The 15,942-nt window shown below is 47.9% G+C and overlaps 1 protein-coding gene across 4 annotated transcripts in view; it reads right to left on the reverse strand.

The window, feature by feature from the left end:
* Window positions 1-15,942, reverse strand: part of HIPK2 (homeodomain interacting protein kinase 2) — a 213,071-nt gene that overhangs the window by 17,308 nt on the left and 179,821 nt on the right. For all 4 annotated transcript variants that reach the window (XM_088834690.1, XM_088834688.1, XM_088834689.1 and 1 more), the window contains exon 13: window positions 3,521-3,765. In XM_088834690.1, the coding sequence (XP_088690816.1) occupies window positions 3,521-3,765 (245 nt within the window). The remainder of the gene's footprint in view (window positions 1-3,520; window positions 3,766-15,942) is intronic.

Here is a 15,942-nt window from a genome sequence, read left to right on the forward strand (position 1 = left end):
AAGCTGCAGATGTTGGCTATCAGGACAACTTCAGTCTCCATCACTCAGCCATGGGGCTGCTGTGTTGGTGTTCAGCTCCTCCTTGCCCTGCAGATCACCAGATGTGCAGGCTGCCTGGGCCCAGCTGTGGATGGCACCTCTCTGTTCCTGTGTGAACTCTCTGGGCACTTTGTGGTAATTATACTTGAGGGAGAGACTGTTAAGTGCAAGGGACCCATAGCTTGAGCCTGCAAGTGAAGAGGTTAAAGAGCTTCAGATGAAATTGATTTGACAGGGCCAGGCCACCATCATCGCAGGGACAGGGGTGGGGGGCTGGGTCAGAGCTTGTCAAGTCGCCTGAGCAGGGGACCCCAGAATCAGGGAAGAGGGTCTTGAAAGGGACCAAGAACCTAGAATAGGAATTTCCTCCTGCGGAGAGAAATGAAGTGACCTTGGAGTGGAGAAGACAAGTGCTGAAGGTCAAGTTCTTGAGGCATATTTTGGAGCTGGAAGGATGTACAGAGCTCTCTACCTAAGCCTTGCTGTTCAGTCCCTAAGTCGTGTCCGACTCTTTGTGACCCCCATGGACTGCCCCATGCCAGGCTTCCCTGTCCTTCACCATCTCCTGGAGTTTGCTCAAACTTATGTCCATTGAGTCAGAGATGCCATCCAACCATCTCATTCTCTGTTGTCCCTTTCTCCTTTTGCCCTCCATCTTTCCTAGCTGTTCGGGAACAGGCCTGGGTTCACGGGTGGCCCTGTCTGCACAAGACAGGTGGCAGAGTGCTTCAGATCCCGGGTGAGCCCTGGAGGGCCAGCCGCATGGCTGTGGTGGAGTTAACCTCTCTGTGCATCTATTTTCCTGTGGAAAACTGGGAAAGTAATGGAAACTACATTAGGGTCGTTGTGAGGATGACTTGAGTTAAAGGACGTAGAATGCTTAGTATCTGGCACGTGTTAAGCTCTTAACAGTGTTAGCTATGGCTGATGTCTTTATTATTGAGCCCTGTTGCTTGGCTAAGGCTGATGCTCAAGGAACAGATGTCTGCCCCAACTTGGAATCATCAAGTCCTGTCTCCTGGGACAGGAAAACTGGGAGCCTGGGGGTCACTAGGTCAGGGTGACGCAGTGCCCAGAAAGCAGGCCTTGGGCCTCCAGTGGCTCAGATCAAGGAGTTCTGTCCCATCCAGGACTTAGTGGTTGACCTTTCCCTCAGTCCTGCATTTTCCTTATGACAATGCAGAGTTCATTCTGCTGCCTTCCAGAAGAACCTTAACTACCCCATGAGACCTGAGGAGGCTACGTGAGACATTCTCAGGGATCCTTTCTGAACTGGGACCCAAAGAGGGGGTGAACACTGAGAGAAAATGAACCAAGAAAAGAAAGAAAATGGACTGTTGGCTGCACAGCCTCTGTCTTGACCTGAGAGGGCTCAGGGATGCCTGGGACCCCCACAAAGGTGGCTGGTTCACACTTTGTCCATAAAGGGGCTGAATGGGCCCCAGAAGGCCGAGGAAGGCTGCTCTCCTGATTCTTCTGAGCTGAGCTAGGAGGGTTGTGCCGCTAATGGTGGGTGTCAGCGTTGAGAGACGCCACAGGCTGGTGGGCCGACAGGGACCAGAATGAAGCTTCTTCCTGCCTCCTGCTGTCACTAGGAAGGCAGGTCCTCACAGGGGAACACACATCTCTCTTTACATCAGGAAATCACACCACGGGCTTCCCCAGAGACAGCAGCATGAGGTGCTTTAGAACCAGCAGCCTTTCTGAGAATTCTGAGAATAACTTCCTTTTTTTTTTTTTGGTCCAAAGTATCCCTGAGAGATTCTCATCCCTTCAGCTCTAACAATCTTTGTGGAAATGTAGTGGGGTGAGTCCTCAAAACCGCCACGGGCGGCCCACAGCATGACAGCTGGTGGTGGAAACGGGCAATGGAATGTGAAAGGGGTGACCTGTGGGCTCCACAAAGCCACCTCCGTCCACCTCGCTGTTGTTCTGGGTCCTGACAGAAAACTGCTGTGTTAGGTGGGGCAAAGCTGGCCTTCGGTTTCCTCACCTGTCTCAACTAGGGGTTGGACCACCTCATCTTAAAGTTTCAGTAACTCCAATTTTGCCAGCACCAAGACCCACAAAGCTGTGCGCTGGAAGATGCCTAACCTGTGATGATGTGGCCACTCTCATGCACCCTATGCTGTGTTTAAAAGGCCAAGGGAATTTCAGCATCAGCTACTCACCACCACCCCACGCCCACCCCCGCCTTTATGAATTCCCAGAGGTCCTGGGTAAGGTCTGTTCTGAGAAATTCTTACAGACCACTGTCCTGAATTGTAAAGGGGCCGTTACTGCTACGGAGTTCCTCTGAGAGGTCCTGGAACACGGGCATCCTCAATTTACAATACTCATCTCATCCTGTAGATCGACAATCTCTGATCAGAAATCCCCGGGGTCAGACACTTAAAATCAAGACTTTCAGATTTTAGAAGGGAATTTGATACATATTCAACATTTTAGGTTCCCCCCAAAGGAGCCTTGGGCACTAACCACATAATAAAAAGAAGTGAATATTTCTGTTATAAAATACAGGGACATTTCACTAAGTGGCACAGATACGACTATGACACAAATAGGAACATGACAAAGGGACTTGCAAACAGCCTTTGGTTAGCTCAGGTCTGCTTTTACCAGCTGAGTTTGTTGGGAACTTAAAATCTGGTTTTCAGAGCTTTTTGGGTTTTGGATTACAGATGAAAAAGAATATGTCCTTCTCTTCTTGCTGGTCTTAAGGTTTTCAACAACGTAGTCTTGACACCTTCACTGTTAATTAAGCAGGAGAGCCCCTCACACCAAGATGTGTGCATTTAAGGCTGTAATCTTTATAAATGGGTTACATGCGGGTGACCTGAGGACTCAGGGTGCGAGACAAGGAGAGGTTTGAGGGGTCAGTGCCCAGATTCTTAACTTTCAGATGTGTCTTTTCCTAAATGGGTGCACTGGCCCTAGGACCCACTGGTTCCCTTACCCGCCTTCTCTCTCACATTCACCCCTCTTACAAAAGAAAGGCTCCCTTCTCACTCTCCTGAATATTTGAGAAACCTAAGCCAGGTGTGAGAAACCTAAGGGGTGCCCATATGGAATAATTCCAGAACATGTGGCTCCTGAGAACGGTCCCATGAAAGCAAAGAAAGCCATACTCAGTAGGAAACATTGAGGGCTGACCAGGCTTTGTTCCCACTCAGGCGACAAACTCTTTGCAAACTCCCCACCCAACCATCCATCCATCCACCCATCCATCCACGAGATATAGTTTAGAAATGAGGCGGCCGTCATCACAGGGAGGACTTTTTGTGACAGATATGAGGTTATCTCTGGCCGCCTGGGCTGACAACAAGGAATCTTCTTAAACAGGATCCTTGGTGAAGATCTACTAACCACCCACTCCCCCGACCCAGGACTTATTAAGTGCTCCTGTAACAAGATTGCGAGCCGCAGGAAGCCGAAAACCAGCCTCCAGAGAGATGCTCCTGGCAGCTCCGCCCTGAATTACCTGGCCCCAGGCTGTCACACTCCACCAGCACCTCGCTGGCCTGGGTTTTCAGGGGGGGCACGATGATGGTCCGGGGGTTCCCCGTGCAGTGCGGCTCCAGGCTCCCCTTGGTGTCGAAGGTGGTGGCGTTGTGCCCGGCGCGGTGCTGCACGGAGTAGGGGCTGGTGTTGCTGGAGGAGTCGGAGTAGGGAGAGTCGTGGACCGTGACGCAGCTGATGACGTTTTTTCTCTGCTTGGAGACAGTGCTGGAAACGCAAAGGGAGAAACCAGGATCGTGGGAGGCTGTGCGGTGAGACACCTGACTGGCCGGGCAGAGCCGCACTTGCTGCAGGCAGGGGCAGGCGGAGCAGGAGGGAGGGTAGGAACATGACTTCTGCTCTAGAGAACCCTGATGGGGAAACCCAGGCGTCACCAGTCTCACCGGCGGGGGTGGGGGTGGGGATGATGTGAGGACACGAGAAGGGGCTGGAGTGGGGCCCACAGAAGCTTCTGGAGATGGGGTGAGAGAGCCTTCCAGGCAGGCCTGGGCTCTCCCCCATGCAGCAGGGCTCAGAAGACCTGCAGGGGAAGAACTGGCAGCCCAGAGCTCTGTGGCAGCTGTCCACTAAAAAAGCAGTCGCAACCTAGAAATTGAGAGTTATCTTTTGTTTGGTGGGAATTCCTAGTCCTTTGGACCACTTGAAGATCAAACCAGTCAATCCTAAAGGAAATCAACCCTGAATATTTACTGGAAGGACTGATGCTGAAGCTGAAGCTCCAATCCTTTGGCCACCTGATGGGAAGAGCCAACTCTGGAAAAGACCCTGATGCTGGCAAAGATTAAGAGCAAGAGGAGAAGGGGATGACAGAGGATGAGATGGTTGGATGGCATCACTGACTCAATGGTCATGAGTTTGAGCAAACTTGGAGAGATAGTGAAGGACAGGGAAGCCTGGTGGGCTGCAGTCCATGGGGCTGCAGAGTGGGACACGAATGAGTGACTGTACAACCACCACCTAGGGCTTGGGAGTCCAAGAGACAGCATCTCAAGTGATCCTGAGATAACTGTTCCGAGGAGGTAGGGAGAGGAATCTGGTTATATAGAAGTTTGCAGCAAGGGGCAAGGAGTCTGAACATCAAAAGATTATTGTCCATTAAGGAAAAATAGCTAGGTTGTGACATCCCTGTTTACTATGGCAGGAAATGCTCCATTTGACATTACATTTGGAGGCCCGAACTTGCTGATGGCTGTGACACTCTTGTTTACTAATAAGGCAGGAGATGTTCCAATTCACACAGTGCCCTCTGAGCCACCAGGGAGGGACATTAAAGCACACAGAGCACCCAGCCAGACCCAGGCAACCTGAGGCTGTGGTGTGGAAGAAAACACCCCTGGGAAGAAAGAGCGTAAGCTTTATTAGGCTCGGGACCTGGGAGACCCCACCAATTTAGGCAAGAGAGGATAAGACATCCAGGAGAGGCTGGGATGTTGTGAGAGGGATGGGAAAGTGAGGTGCTGACCCTGGTAATCCCTCACAGCTGAGCAATCAGAGCTAGACCCCACAGCCTCAGCTACCTCTCCGCTCTGGGGACAGGAGGGGCGATGGCTTTGCCATGCAGGCCACCCGAGACCCCCCAAGTCCCCATCTCAGGGATGTCCCAACCCTCCTGTGGCTTCTTCACTGCCCGGCCGAGGGTGGGGTGGGGGTAAAAGACGCCTGTGAGGGTGCTGCTCTGAACCCCTGGTCTTCATTCTAGGACCGAGACTTCATACACTGATGGGGGGGAACAGGCTTTGCCTGGCTGTGGGCTAGCACATTTCTTTTTTCCTGAGATATTTATGTTTGTCACTTTGGGAACCAATTCTGTCTGCCTCCCAGCTCAGTGAGAGGCTGGTGGGATGACAGATACGGAATTGGTTGCTTATTGTGAAAGGTGTAAAAATGGATCGCATCTATTTTTGTATATTGATCATCTATTTTTAAGAAATATTGATTGCCTAAGTAAGATGGTCAGTGTCCAACCATTTGGCTAAGAAGCCAGTATTTATAGAGCGCCTAATGCAACCACAATACTGCCACCTCCCAACCGAGGTGTCTTGCCCAAGGTCACACAGCCAGTGACAGGCCAGATTCCAAGACTGATCTCTGCCCCACCTGAGGGCAGTGGAGAAATGAGAAACTGGAGCCCCAGAGCTACTGGTCTACAAAAGGCTGAGGGGCTGGGAGTTGAGTCCACAGGAGGCCTGATGCCTTGCCCCTGCACTGCTGACATCTGGGCTAGATAATTCCTCTTGGGGCTGTACCTTCTGTCCCCCCTGGATCAGGGTGGACGGGTCCCTCTCTGCGTCTGTGGGTAAGGACACAGGCCCGGCAGACAGATGTCTAACTTCAGCAAGTGCTGGTGGCCTTGGGTGACTATTCAACCTCCAAGCGATTCAATCTCCTTACCAGTAAGGTGTAGATAATAATAGTAGCTACATTACAGGCTTGTTTTGAGACTCAAATGAGAAAATATACAGAAAGTATTTTGAATGGTACACAACACAGAGTAAGTATTCTATGAAAACTAGCTTCTATTATTAGTGTTACCTCATTTAACATATGAAAACAGGTTTGCAGGGGAAAAATATCTCTGGGAAAAATGAGTTCTATGAAGGTACAGACTTGCTGAAAAAGTTTCCAGTCTAAGAATAAACCAGAAGACTGATAGGAAAGAAGTTAAAACTCATCAGTTAGATACCTTGGAGATCTATGCTAGGTGCCACAGGGAATTTCTGTATAAAGAAATATAATATGTGTCTCCACCCTAGGAGACGATTAAAATCTCAGTGAAGGATTGTATAAAAACATGACAAGTTACACACTAAAAGTTTTAAAATAATCAGTTAAAGAGGAAGGATGTCATAAAGGCTTCCATGATGAACTGTCAAGTGAGCTGTGCAGATGATAATTAAGAACTCAGAAGAAGGCAAGGAATGAACTGATTGCATAACTTATGGTTCTTCATTCTAACTGATAAAACGGATATATCTTAATTAAGAAAAACTATGTGCATGTGTGCTAAGTTGCTCAGTTATGTTTGACTCTTCAATCCCAATGGACTGTAACCCACCAGGCTCCTCTGTCCATGGGATTATCCTGTCAAGAATACTGGAGTGGGCTGCCATTTCCTCCTGCAGGGGATAAAGAACTACACTTTCTACTTATAACAGCTGAAATGCAGAAGGTCCACATGCTTGTTGCTCAAACACAGTTTGAGGTAAACAGTTACTGTATGACCCAGTGATTCTGGTCTAGGTTAAGTACAAAACGGAACTGAAAGCCAAAACAGACACTTGTATGCTAATGTTCACTGCTGTAGTATTCACCATAGCCAAAAGGTGGAAATAACCTCAGTGCCCATCAACTGATCAATGGAATAGTATTCAGCCATAAAAATGAATGAAGTTCTGATACATGCTACAATATGGATGAATCTTGAAAATGTTATGCTAAATGAAATAAGCCAGACGCAAAAGGACAGATATTGTGTGATTCCACTTATACAAGATTCCTAGAATAGGCAAATTCATAGAGACAGAATGTAAATTAGAGGTTGGTTACCAGGGGCTGCGGGGTGGGGAGAGGAATTTGGGCTGCTTAATGGTACAAAGTTTCTGTTTGAGGTGATGGAAGAGTTTTGGAAATAGTGCTAACGGCTGCACACACTGTGAATGTATTTAATGTCACTGAACTATACACTTAAAAATGGTTAAAGTGGCAAACTTTATTATATTTAACTTATGCAGAGTATATCATGAGCAACGCTGGGCTGGAAGAAGCACACTGGAATCAAGATCGCCGGGAGAAATATCAATAACCTCAGATATGCAGATGATACCACCCTTATGGCAGAAAATGAAGAGGAACTAAAGAGCCTCTTGATGAAATTGAAAGAGGAGAGTGAAAAAGTTGGTTTAAGGCTCAACATTCAGAAAACTAAGATCATGGCATCCAGTCCCATCACTTCATGGGGAATATATGGGGAAACAGTGGCTGACTTTATTTTTTGGGGGCTCCAAAATCACTGCAGATGGTGATTGCAGCCATGAAATTAAAAGACACTTACTCTTCAGAAGGAAAGCTATGACCAACCTAGACAGCATATTAAAAAGCAGAGACATACTTTGTTAACAAAGTTCCGTCTAATCAAGGCTATGGTTTCTCCAGTAATCATGTATGGATGTGAGAGTTGGACTATAAAGAAAACTGAGCTCCAAAGAATTGATGCTTTTGAACTGTGGTGTTGGAGAAGGCTCTTGAGAGTCCCTTGGACTGCAAGGAGATCCAACCAGTCCATCCTAAAGATCAGTCCTGGGTGTTCATTGGAAGGACTGATGTTGAAGCTGTAACTCCAATCCTTTGGCCACCTGATGCGAAGAACTGACTCATTTGAAAAGATCCTGATGCCGGGAAAGATTAAGGGCAGGAAGAGAAGGGGACGACAGAGGAAGAGATGGTTAGATGGCATCACCGACTCAATGGACATGAGTTTGGGTAAACTCCAGGAGCTGGTGATGGACAGGGAGGCCTGGCGTGCTGCTGTTCATGGGGTCGCAGAGTCGGACACGACTGAGTGACTGAGCTGAGACTGAGTGCCACAACTGAAAAAAAATTAATGTTATAGGCCCCAAACCACTTAACTGTACACTTTAAATGGGTAAACTGTATGGTACGCAAATTATATCTCAAGTTTTAAAGTCCATATGCTTATTCAGGGACAAGAAAGCAAATGGGACTCACAAGGTAGGTGGGAATGGACGACTCAGATGTGGCAGAAGAACTAGAAAGTGGGGCACCGGGGAAAGGTCCCCAAGCCTCCAAAGTAGAGACGTGAAATCTGAGAACAGCAAGAGTTCTGGAAAGCTGTGGAAATGGGAAGGAGCACCGGGGCTTTCCTGATGGCTCAGCAGTAAAGAATCCGCCTGCAGTGCAGGAGAAACAGGAGACTCAGGTTCGATCCCTGGGTTGGAAAGATCCCCTGGGGGAGGCAATGGCAACCCACTCCAGTATTCTTGCCTGGAAAATCCATGGACAGGAGAGCCTGACAGGCTACAGTCCATGGAGTGGCAAAGAGTTGGACACGACCGAGTGACTAACCCACAACACACTGGGAGGAAGGAGAGCGGCCTTTAAAAAAGAGGACGAACTGGCGAAAAAGGCCACAGCTGCTCTCCGTGGGGGGTGGCGCGGGCCTGTGAGCAGTCTGTTGTGTAGTAAGATGTTATTAGAGGAAATGCCCCCAGCTCTAACCCCCCACTTCTGGCACCATCACAAAATGCTCCCAGGACCAGGGTCGGCGCCGGGGGACTGAGCGTGCGGCCAGCCTGCCCCGCCCTTCGGTCGCAGCCAGTGCCGCCTGATTAAATGGCACACACAGTGACTCATCTGGTCACCTCACTAAGCGCAGACACGTTCTGCTGCAGGTGCACAGTCTGTGGGTGGCAGGCCCCACGTGAAGGACAGAGGCTGGCTGTTGCCAAACGTGTTCTCAGAACTGGCGCTCTAGGCCTGGCTCTGCTGTCCGTGTTATTGGTGTGACCTTGGGCAGTGGCCTGGATATACTGGGGTGACCCTGGATGTCCCTCCAGCTCTAACTTGCCATGAAATTGTTAGGGAGAGTGGCATTAAAGAAGCCATTTGTGGTCCCCTAAATATTTATTATTAAAGACATTTAAAAGAGGATTTGCTTTACTCCTAATTTGGAGAGAAAATAAATCCTTTTAGTAAGTGTATTCTTCATAGAGACCCAGACCAAGACAATCCCTGCTGACTACATTCCTTAGGTTCTGAGTAGTTTATTAAATAGGGCTTCCCTGGTGGCTCAGACGGTAAAGAATCTGCCTCCAATGTGGGAGACGCAGGTTTGATCCCTGGGTCAGGAAGATCCACTGGAGAAGGAAATGGCCACCCACTCCAGTATTCTTGCCTGGCGAATCCCATGGACAGAGGAGCCTGGAAGGCTACAGTTCATGGGGCCACCAAGAGTCAGACACAACTAGAAAAATAGAAATAGAAAAAAATAGCAACAGAAAACACAAATAGAAAACGGGCAAATTAAACACACATACACCCCACCCCCACTAATTTTGGCCAAGCTGCAACCGAATTCAAGGTGGACGTACTTGAAATTCTTTACTCAAGTTTAGAAATTGTGGAGAAGCTTCAGCTCAGTGCTTGTAAGAATTTTCTGACAGCTGGAATTATCTGAACATACAGTGGGCCAACTCGTGGACCAGTGAGCTTCCTGTCACCAGAGGATGGCTTTCTGGCAAGAGTCTTATAAAGCTGACAGCTGATCTAGATGACCCCTCAGAACTGAAAGCCGTCTTCTGATGGAAACCTAACAGGTGGTGAGTCTTTCCACGAAAGGGGTCGAGGAATTCTGCGTGTCATTTTCTTGATATCTATCAGGAGGGTGGGATAAAACCTCCCTGAGCTCTTCAGGGATTCCTCCCTTTTTTCTGAGCTGCAAGTCCCCATGCCTGACGAGCAGACAGGTACAACACAGTCTGATGCTGATATACCCACCTTTTTGGGTTTACATGTGACAGGTTTGGAAGAGGTGAATTAATTTGATTGCTCTGTTTCTAATCTCTTCTATTGTTAGAATCACTGTGCTCTACTTGATGTACTATGCAGATTAAAGAACAAATGGGAAGCTGTTAAGTGAGTCAGTTTAAAAATGAGCATGCATTTGACACGATGACTACAGATTCTTTTAGCTCCTACATGTCGATTCTGCTGGGATTCATCCCATGACAGTGTCTAATTATTATTGATAGCTTATCAATCCCATTATGAATTGGCTAATGGAAGTGAGACAGACAGTGACAAGAGCAGAATGAGAAATCCTTGCTTAAATGGCCTCGACAGAACATCACTTCTGAATAAAGAACAAAGCTGCCAGAGTTCACGACTGCATTGTGTTGTCATGGCAATAGATGATTTTCATCATTTTCAAGTGATGAAAAGAAACAAGGAGCTAAGAAGCAAAGAAATCAGCCCCAGTGGAGAAAACATGGCTGGAGAATCAGACACAATTCTGCGACCCCTTCTCTGTAGGACCCTACCTGGAATATGCTACTGATTTCCATTTGCCGGTCAATTCCGTCCTGCAAGACCAGAGTCAAAACTCATCTCCACCAATGAACTTTCCATGCCATAATCAACACTATATGTGAAAACTGCTCTTCTATTATTATGACATTGATTACTGAATATAGATAATGTTTACTGAATGCACAACTACTCTTCAAAGTCCTTTACATGTTTTATTCCCTTGAATCCTCACAGCCGAACTATGAGGTGGAGAAAATTATAACTTCCATTTTGAGAACAGGAAAATGTTGCGTGCTTTAGGTCCCTTTAGGATGCTTTAGGTCACTTGGGTGTTCAAGGTCACATAGCTGGTTAGGGACAGAGCTGGGCTGGAACCAAGAGCTAGCATTCTTCTTCTGCTGCTTTTTCTTTTTGTGACTGAGTGTGGTCTTAGTTTATTTAAAACTTTTTATTTTATTGTGGTAAGAATATGCAACATGAGATCTACTTTCTTAAAATTTTAAGTATACAATACGGTATCAGTGACGCTGTATAGCAGATCTCTGAAGCTTATTCCTTGTAACTGAGGTTTATGCCTGTTGATTAGCGACTGCCCATGGACCCCCTACCCACAGCCCCTGGCAACCGGGATTTAATTCTTTGATTCTGTGAAATTAGACTATTTTAGATAGCTCACGTATGAGGTTGCATACTGCACATTTTCCTTCTTTTTAAGGCCGAACAGCACCCCACTGTATGCACAAGTCTCATTTTCTTTATCCATTCATCGATGGACACTTAGGTTGCTTCCACATTTTGGCTATTATGACTCATGCTGCGGTCAACATGGGAGTGTAGGTATCTCTGTGAGGTTCTAATTTTAATCCTTTTGGGTAAACACTCAGAAGCGGGACTGCTAGATCACACGGCAGTTCTATTTTTCACTTCTCGGTTGTGCCCCACAGAATGTGGGGTCTTAGTTCTCTGACCGGGGGTCGAGCCTGCACCTCCTGCACTGGAAGCGTAGAGTCTTAACCACTGGACTACCTGAGAAGTCCCTATTTTCAATTTTTTTGAGGAACCTCCGTACTGTTTTCCATAGTAGCTGCACCAACTTACATTCCCACCAGCAGTGTACAAGAGTTCCAGTGTCTCCACTTCCTCCATCAACACTTATCAGCTCTTGTCTTTTTGGTAACAGCCATCTTGCCACGTGTGAGGTGATACCACACCATGGTTTTTCTTTGCATTTCCCTGCTTATGAGTGAGGCTGAGCACTTTTCATATGGCTGCTGGTACATCTTCTTTTAAGTAAACTCTGTCCAAATCCTTAGCCCACTTTTAAATTCGGTTACTGTTTTTTGTTTTGCTGTTGGGTTGTCCAGAGCCTGCACTCCCTACACAGCCCCTCCTACCCATGAGCACTGAGAACGCAAGGCAACTGAGAGTCCCCCTTTGGGCTCCACCAGGGGCCGAGTCGGCGACAGTGGCATGGGACGCGGGATTGTTCGCAGGGACAGCTGCCCCAGCTGATGGAGATGACAGCTGCTGGCCTGGCCTCCTGCACAGGGGTGTGAACTGTTCACTGTGCTGTTCCTACTCCCTTCCCACCCAACCACAGATAAATCGCCGACAGCCTTTAACTAGCCCTTCATGTGAGTGGAGGGGCTGGGGTGCCAATGCCACCAGGCTGGCGTGCTCCTTCCAATGTATCACTTGGCCTCCAATTTAAAGAAAGCTGAGCACTGAAGAATTGATACTTTTGAACTGTGGTGTTGGATAGGACTCTTGAGAGTCCTTTGGACAGCAAGGAGATCCAACCAGTCAATCCTAAAGGAAATCAGTCCTGAATATTCATTGGAAGGATTGATGCTGAAGCTGAAACTCCAATAGTCTGGCCACCTGATGTGAAGAACTGACTCATTGGAAAAGACCCTGATGCTAGGAAAGATTGAAGGCGGGAGAAGAAGGGGATGACAGAGGATGAGATGGTTGGATGGCATCACTGACTTGATGGACATAAGTCTGAGTAAGCTCTGGGAACTGGTGATGGACAGGGAGGCCTGGGGTGTAGTCCACACTCTGTGTATCCGCAATGAGTCGGACACAACTGAGTGACTGAACTGACTGAGGACCAAAAAAAAAAAAGAAATTCTACAGTTTAAATTTGCACACATTCCATTTGAGTTACATTATCCATATATATATATATATATATGTGTGTGTGTCTCAATATGGTCTGTACCTTGCCAGGCTCCTCTGTCTATGGGATTCTCCAGGCAAGAATATTGGAGTGGGTTGCCATTTCCTTCTCCAGGGTATCTGTCCAACCCAGGGATCAAAACCCGCATCTCTTATGTCTCCTGCACCAAAAGGTGGGTTCTTTACCATTAGTGCCACCTGGGAAGCCCCAAAATATGCACACATATACACACGTCACCATTATGATCACTTTCAACTTGACTACCTTCTGGAGAAATCTGAAATGGGGTCTGGAAGGAGCCACGGGTGGCCCTGGTCCTCAGGCATCACGCACAGTAGCCGCTGTTCACTCTGACCCCCACCTTCTACACTCTTGCAAGTCTCTCCTGATCACGCTGGGTCCATCCCCTGGGCACGGCTCTGCCCTGTGTTTTCCAAACCGGTCCTGCCCGCCTCCCTCTGCCCTGTAGAAGGCAGGGAGGACAATGGGTCATCGCTACACATCAGTAACGGCTTTGTAACATGGAGGAGTGTAGGACTGGTGGCTGTGGACAGTTGGGTGCAGTGTCTCCTCTTCAAAATGCAGTCTTTTCATAAAGTGCAGCCCTTAACCACTGGGATGTTCTGACTGAAGCCCAGGAAAGAGGAAGCCATGGAGTACTCTCCTCAAAACTCACATCTCCCGGGAAGAGTCAGGTGATGGAAATTGGTTCATCAGATTTAACTAAACACTGCAAAATAACAAGCCCTCCAAATGACACTGCGTGCTGGGTTCCTTTGCTTCTTTCCTCAAGCCTGGCTCTGATGTCACCAGCACAGCACGAAGTTGGCCTGAGTGGGTGTGTGTGCTTTCCCCCGTTAAGTGCATGTTAATTCTTGAGGCCGTCTTTTGGGCAGCAGCACAGCAGCTTCCTGACTGTGACTTTTCTATAGTAATTTATCTGGATTTTCAATTTAGTGTCAAAAAGAACATTGGGGGGGGTCACACTTTTGGGGGATAAACAGTTTCAGAAAGATCCCTGTCTAAAATCCTTAGATTTTAGATGAATTGATCCTATATGAATCAATCTTCTAGGGAAGCTCACAATTTGGTCAGATTAGCTGTTAACACTCAGCATCACTTGCAAAGTGATGCAGGATACAGCGGTGCCCTGATGACCTCGGGAAATGAACCCCGTCTACCAGAAATAGATAATTGAATGAGCAGGTAAATGAATGAATAATGGAGACAGGGCAAAATGATTTCTAACGGATCAGCTGAAGCAAGCCGCTCTGCTCACACACTCTGGAAGCCTGTATGATGTTGCCTCACGGCCCCTAAAAGACAGCTTCCGCACAAGGCAAGGTTGGCAGAAAGGTCTGAATAATAAGACGGGCACCCATAAACTTTCTCCAAGGAAATTTCAAGGGAGAAAAGATGGCTTATTCAGCACATGCAGAGAGTCAGCTGTTCCTCTCATCAAAATCGTTTACGTGTATTTAAAGTAAGACTGGTTCTACTACCTAATCCTGGGGAATCCAAAAAATATATCTTTTCTATCTTTACACAAACAACTCTAGCCATGACCACAGAGCCCCCTCATCCAACATGGAGAAAGAGGAGGCTACTGGCCTCCTCGCTTTTTCAAACCTTCTCGAAGAAATGAGAACAGCTGAATTCTGCCTGGCCTGCTGCTAGAGCAGCTGCACTCAACCAATGCCTGGCCTCAGTCAGGGCTCAGTGAACATGCCCCGGACTCCCCACTGCCCTGGCCTGGTGCCCTGCACACAGCAGGTGAGACCATGGGTGTGGGCATGGTTATGGTCGGAGGAGGCCGAGGACATAATTTATAATGTGTTGAATTAATGACTAAAGAGGATTCAATTATTTTTGCCAGTAATTAAGATTGCCACTTCCCCACTGTCATGGAACCTGAATCCCAATTCTGCTACTTGGAACCTTTGCCAGTATGGGTCACTTACTTTTCTCAGGCCTGTTTTCCTCATCTATCAAATGGGACCACAACGACCAGCCTTGTGTCATCTCATCAAACGATGCAGAGACAGCGCAGGTGAAAACCCCTGGGGAATGTCTGTTGCAACCCCCTTCTTGTCTAGTTCACTCGCCCCCAGCCTCACACTCTGCAGTCCTTCTTATAAGCAGGAATTGTCAAGTGTCCATCTGCTCTGGCAGCTAACAGTGCCACATGCTGGGTGTCGGGAACGATAATTTTGCCTTGGCATTCCTCTGAAAATTCTAGACAGTGTCACCTGGTCCTGGAGATTTACTGACACGCTTGTAGCTTATGTGCTCAGTGGCTAACTCACGTCCGACTCTTTGCGACTCCATAGACAGTAGCCCACCAAGATCATCTGTCCATGTCATTTCCCTGGCAAGAACACTGGAGTGGGTTGCCATTTCCTCCTCTAGGGGATCTTCCCGGCCCAGGGATCGAACCTGCATCTCCCTCGTCTCCTGCATTGGCAAGTGGATTCTTTACCACTGAGCCACCAAGGATTACTTGTCTTCAGTTCAGTTGCTCAGTCATGTCCAACTCTTTGCGACCCCATGAATCACAGCACACCAGGCCTCCCTGTCCATCACCAACTCCCGGAGTTCACTCAAACTCATGTCCATTGAGTCGGTGATGCCATCCAGCCATCTCATTCTCTGTCGTCCCCGTCTCCTCCCGCCCCCAATCCCTCCTAGCATCAGACTCTTTTCCAGTGAATCAACTCGTTGCATGAGGTGGCCAAAGTATTGGAGTTTCAGCTTTAGCATCAGTCCTTCCAATGAACACCCAGGATTGATCTCCTTCAGAATGGACTGGTTGGATCTCCTTGCAGTCCAAGGGACTCTCAAGAGTCTTCTCCAGCACCACAGTTCAAAAGCATCAGTTCTTCGGCAATCAGCTTTCTTCACAGTCCAACTCTCACATCCTTGACTAGACGGACCTTTCTTGGCAAAGTAATGTCTCATTCAGCTCTAAAAGACGCTGCCACATGATCCCATGCTCACCATCCCTATGAACATCACAGAAACCCCCACCCTTCTCCCTCCACTCTCCAGAGGCTGTGATGAGGTTGAGGGGAAGCCATCGGCATTTCAGGCAGGGTTACCAGGCTAGTACTGGGGCTGAGCCGCAAATAGGAAATGAGGTCAGAACACAGAAGAGCAGA

This window comes from Moschus berezovskii, chromosome 3, assembly GCF_049115385.1.
Source record: "Moschus berezovskii isolate FMDL1 chromosome 3, NW_MosBer_1.0, whole genome shotgun sequence".
In the NCBI taxonomy this organism is placed as follows: domain Eukaryota; kingdom Metazoa; phylum Chordata; class Mammalia; order Artiodactyla; family Moschidae; genus Moschus; species Moschus berezovskii.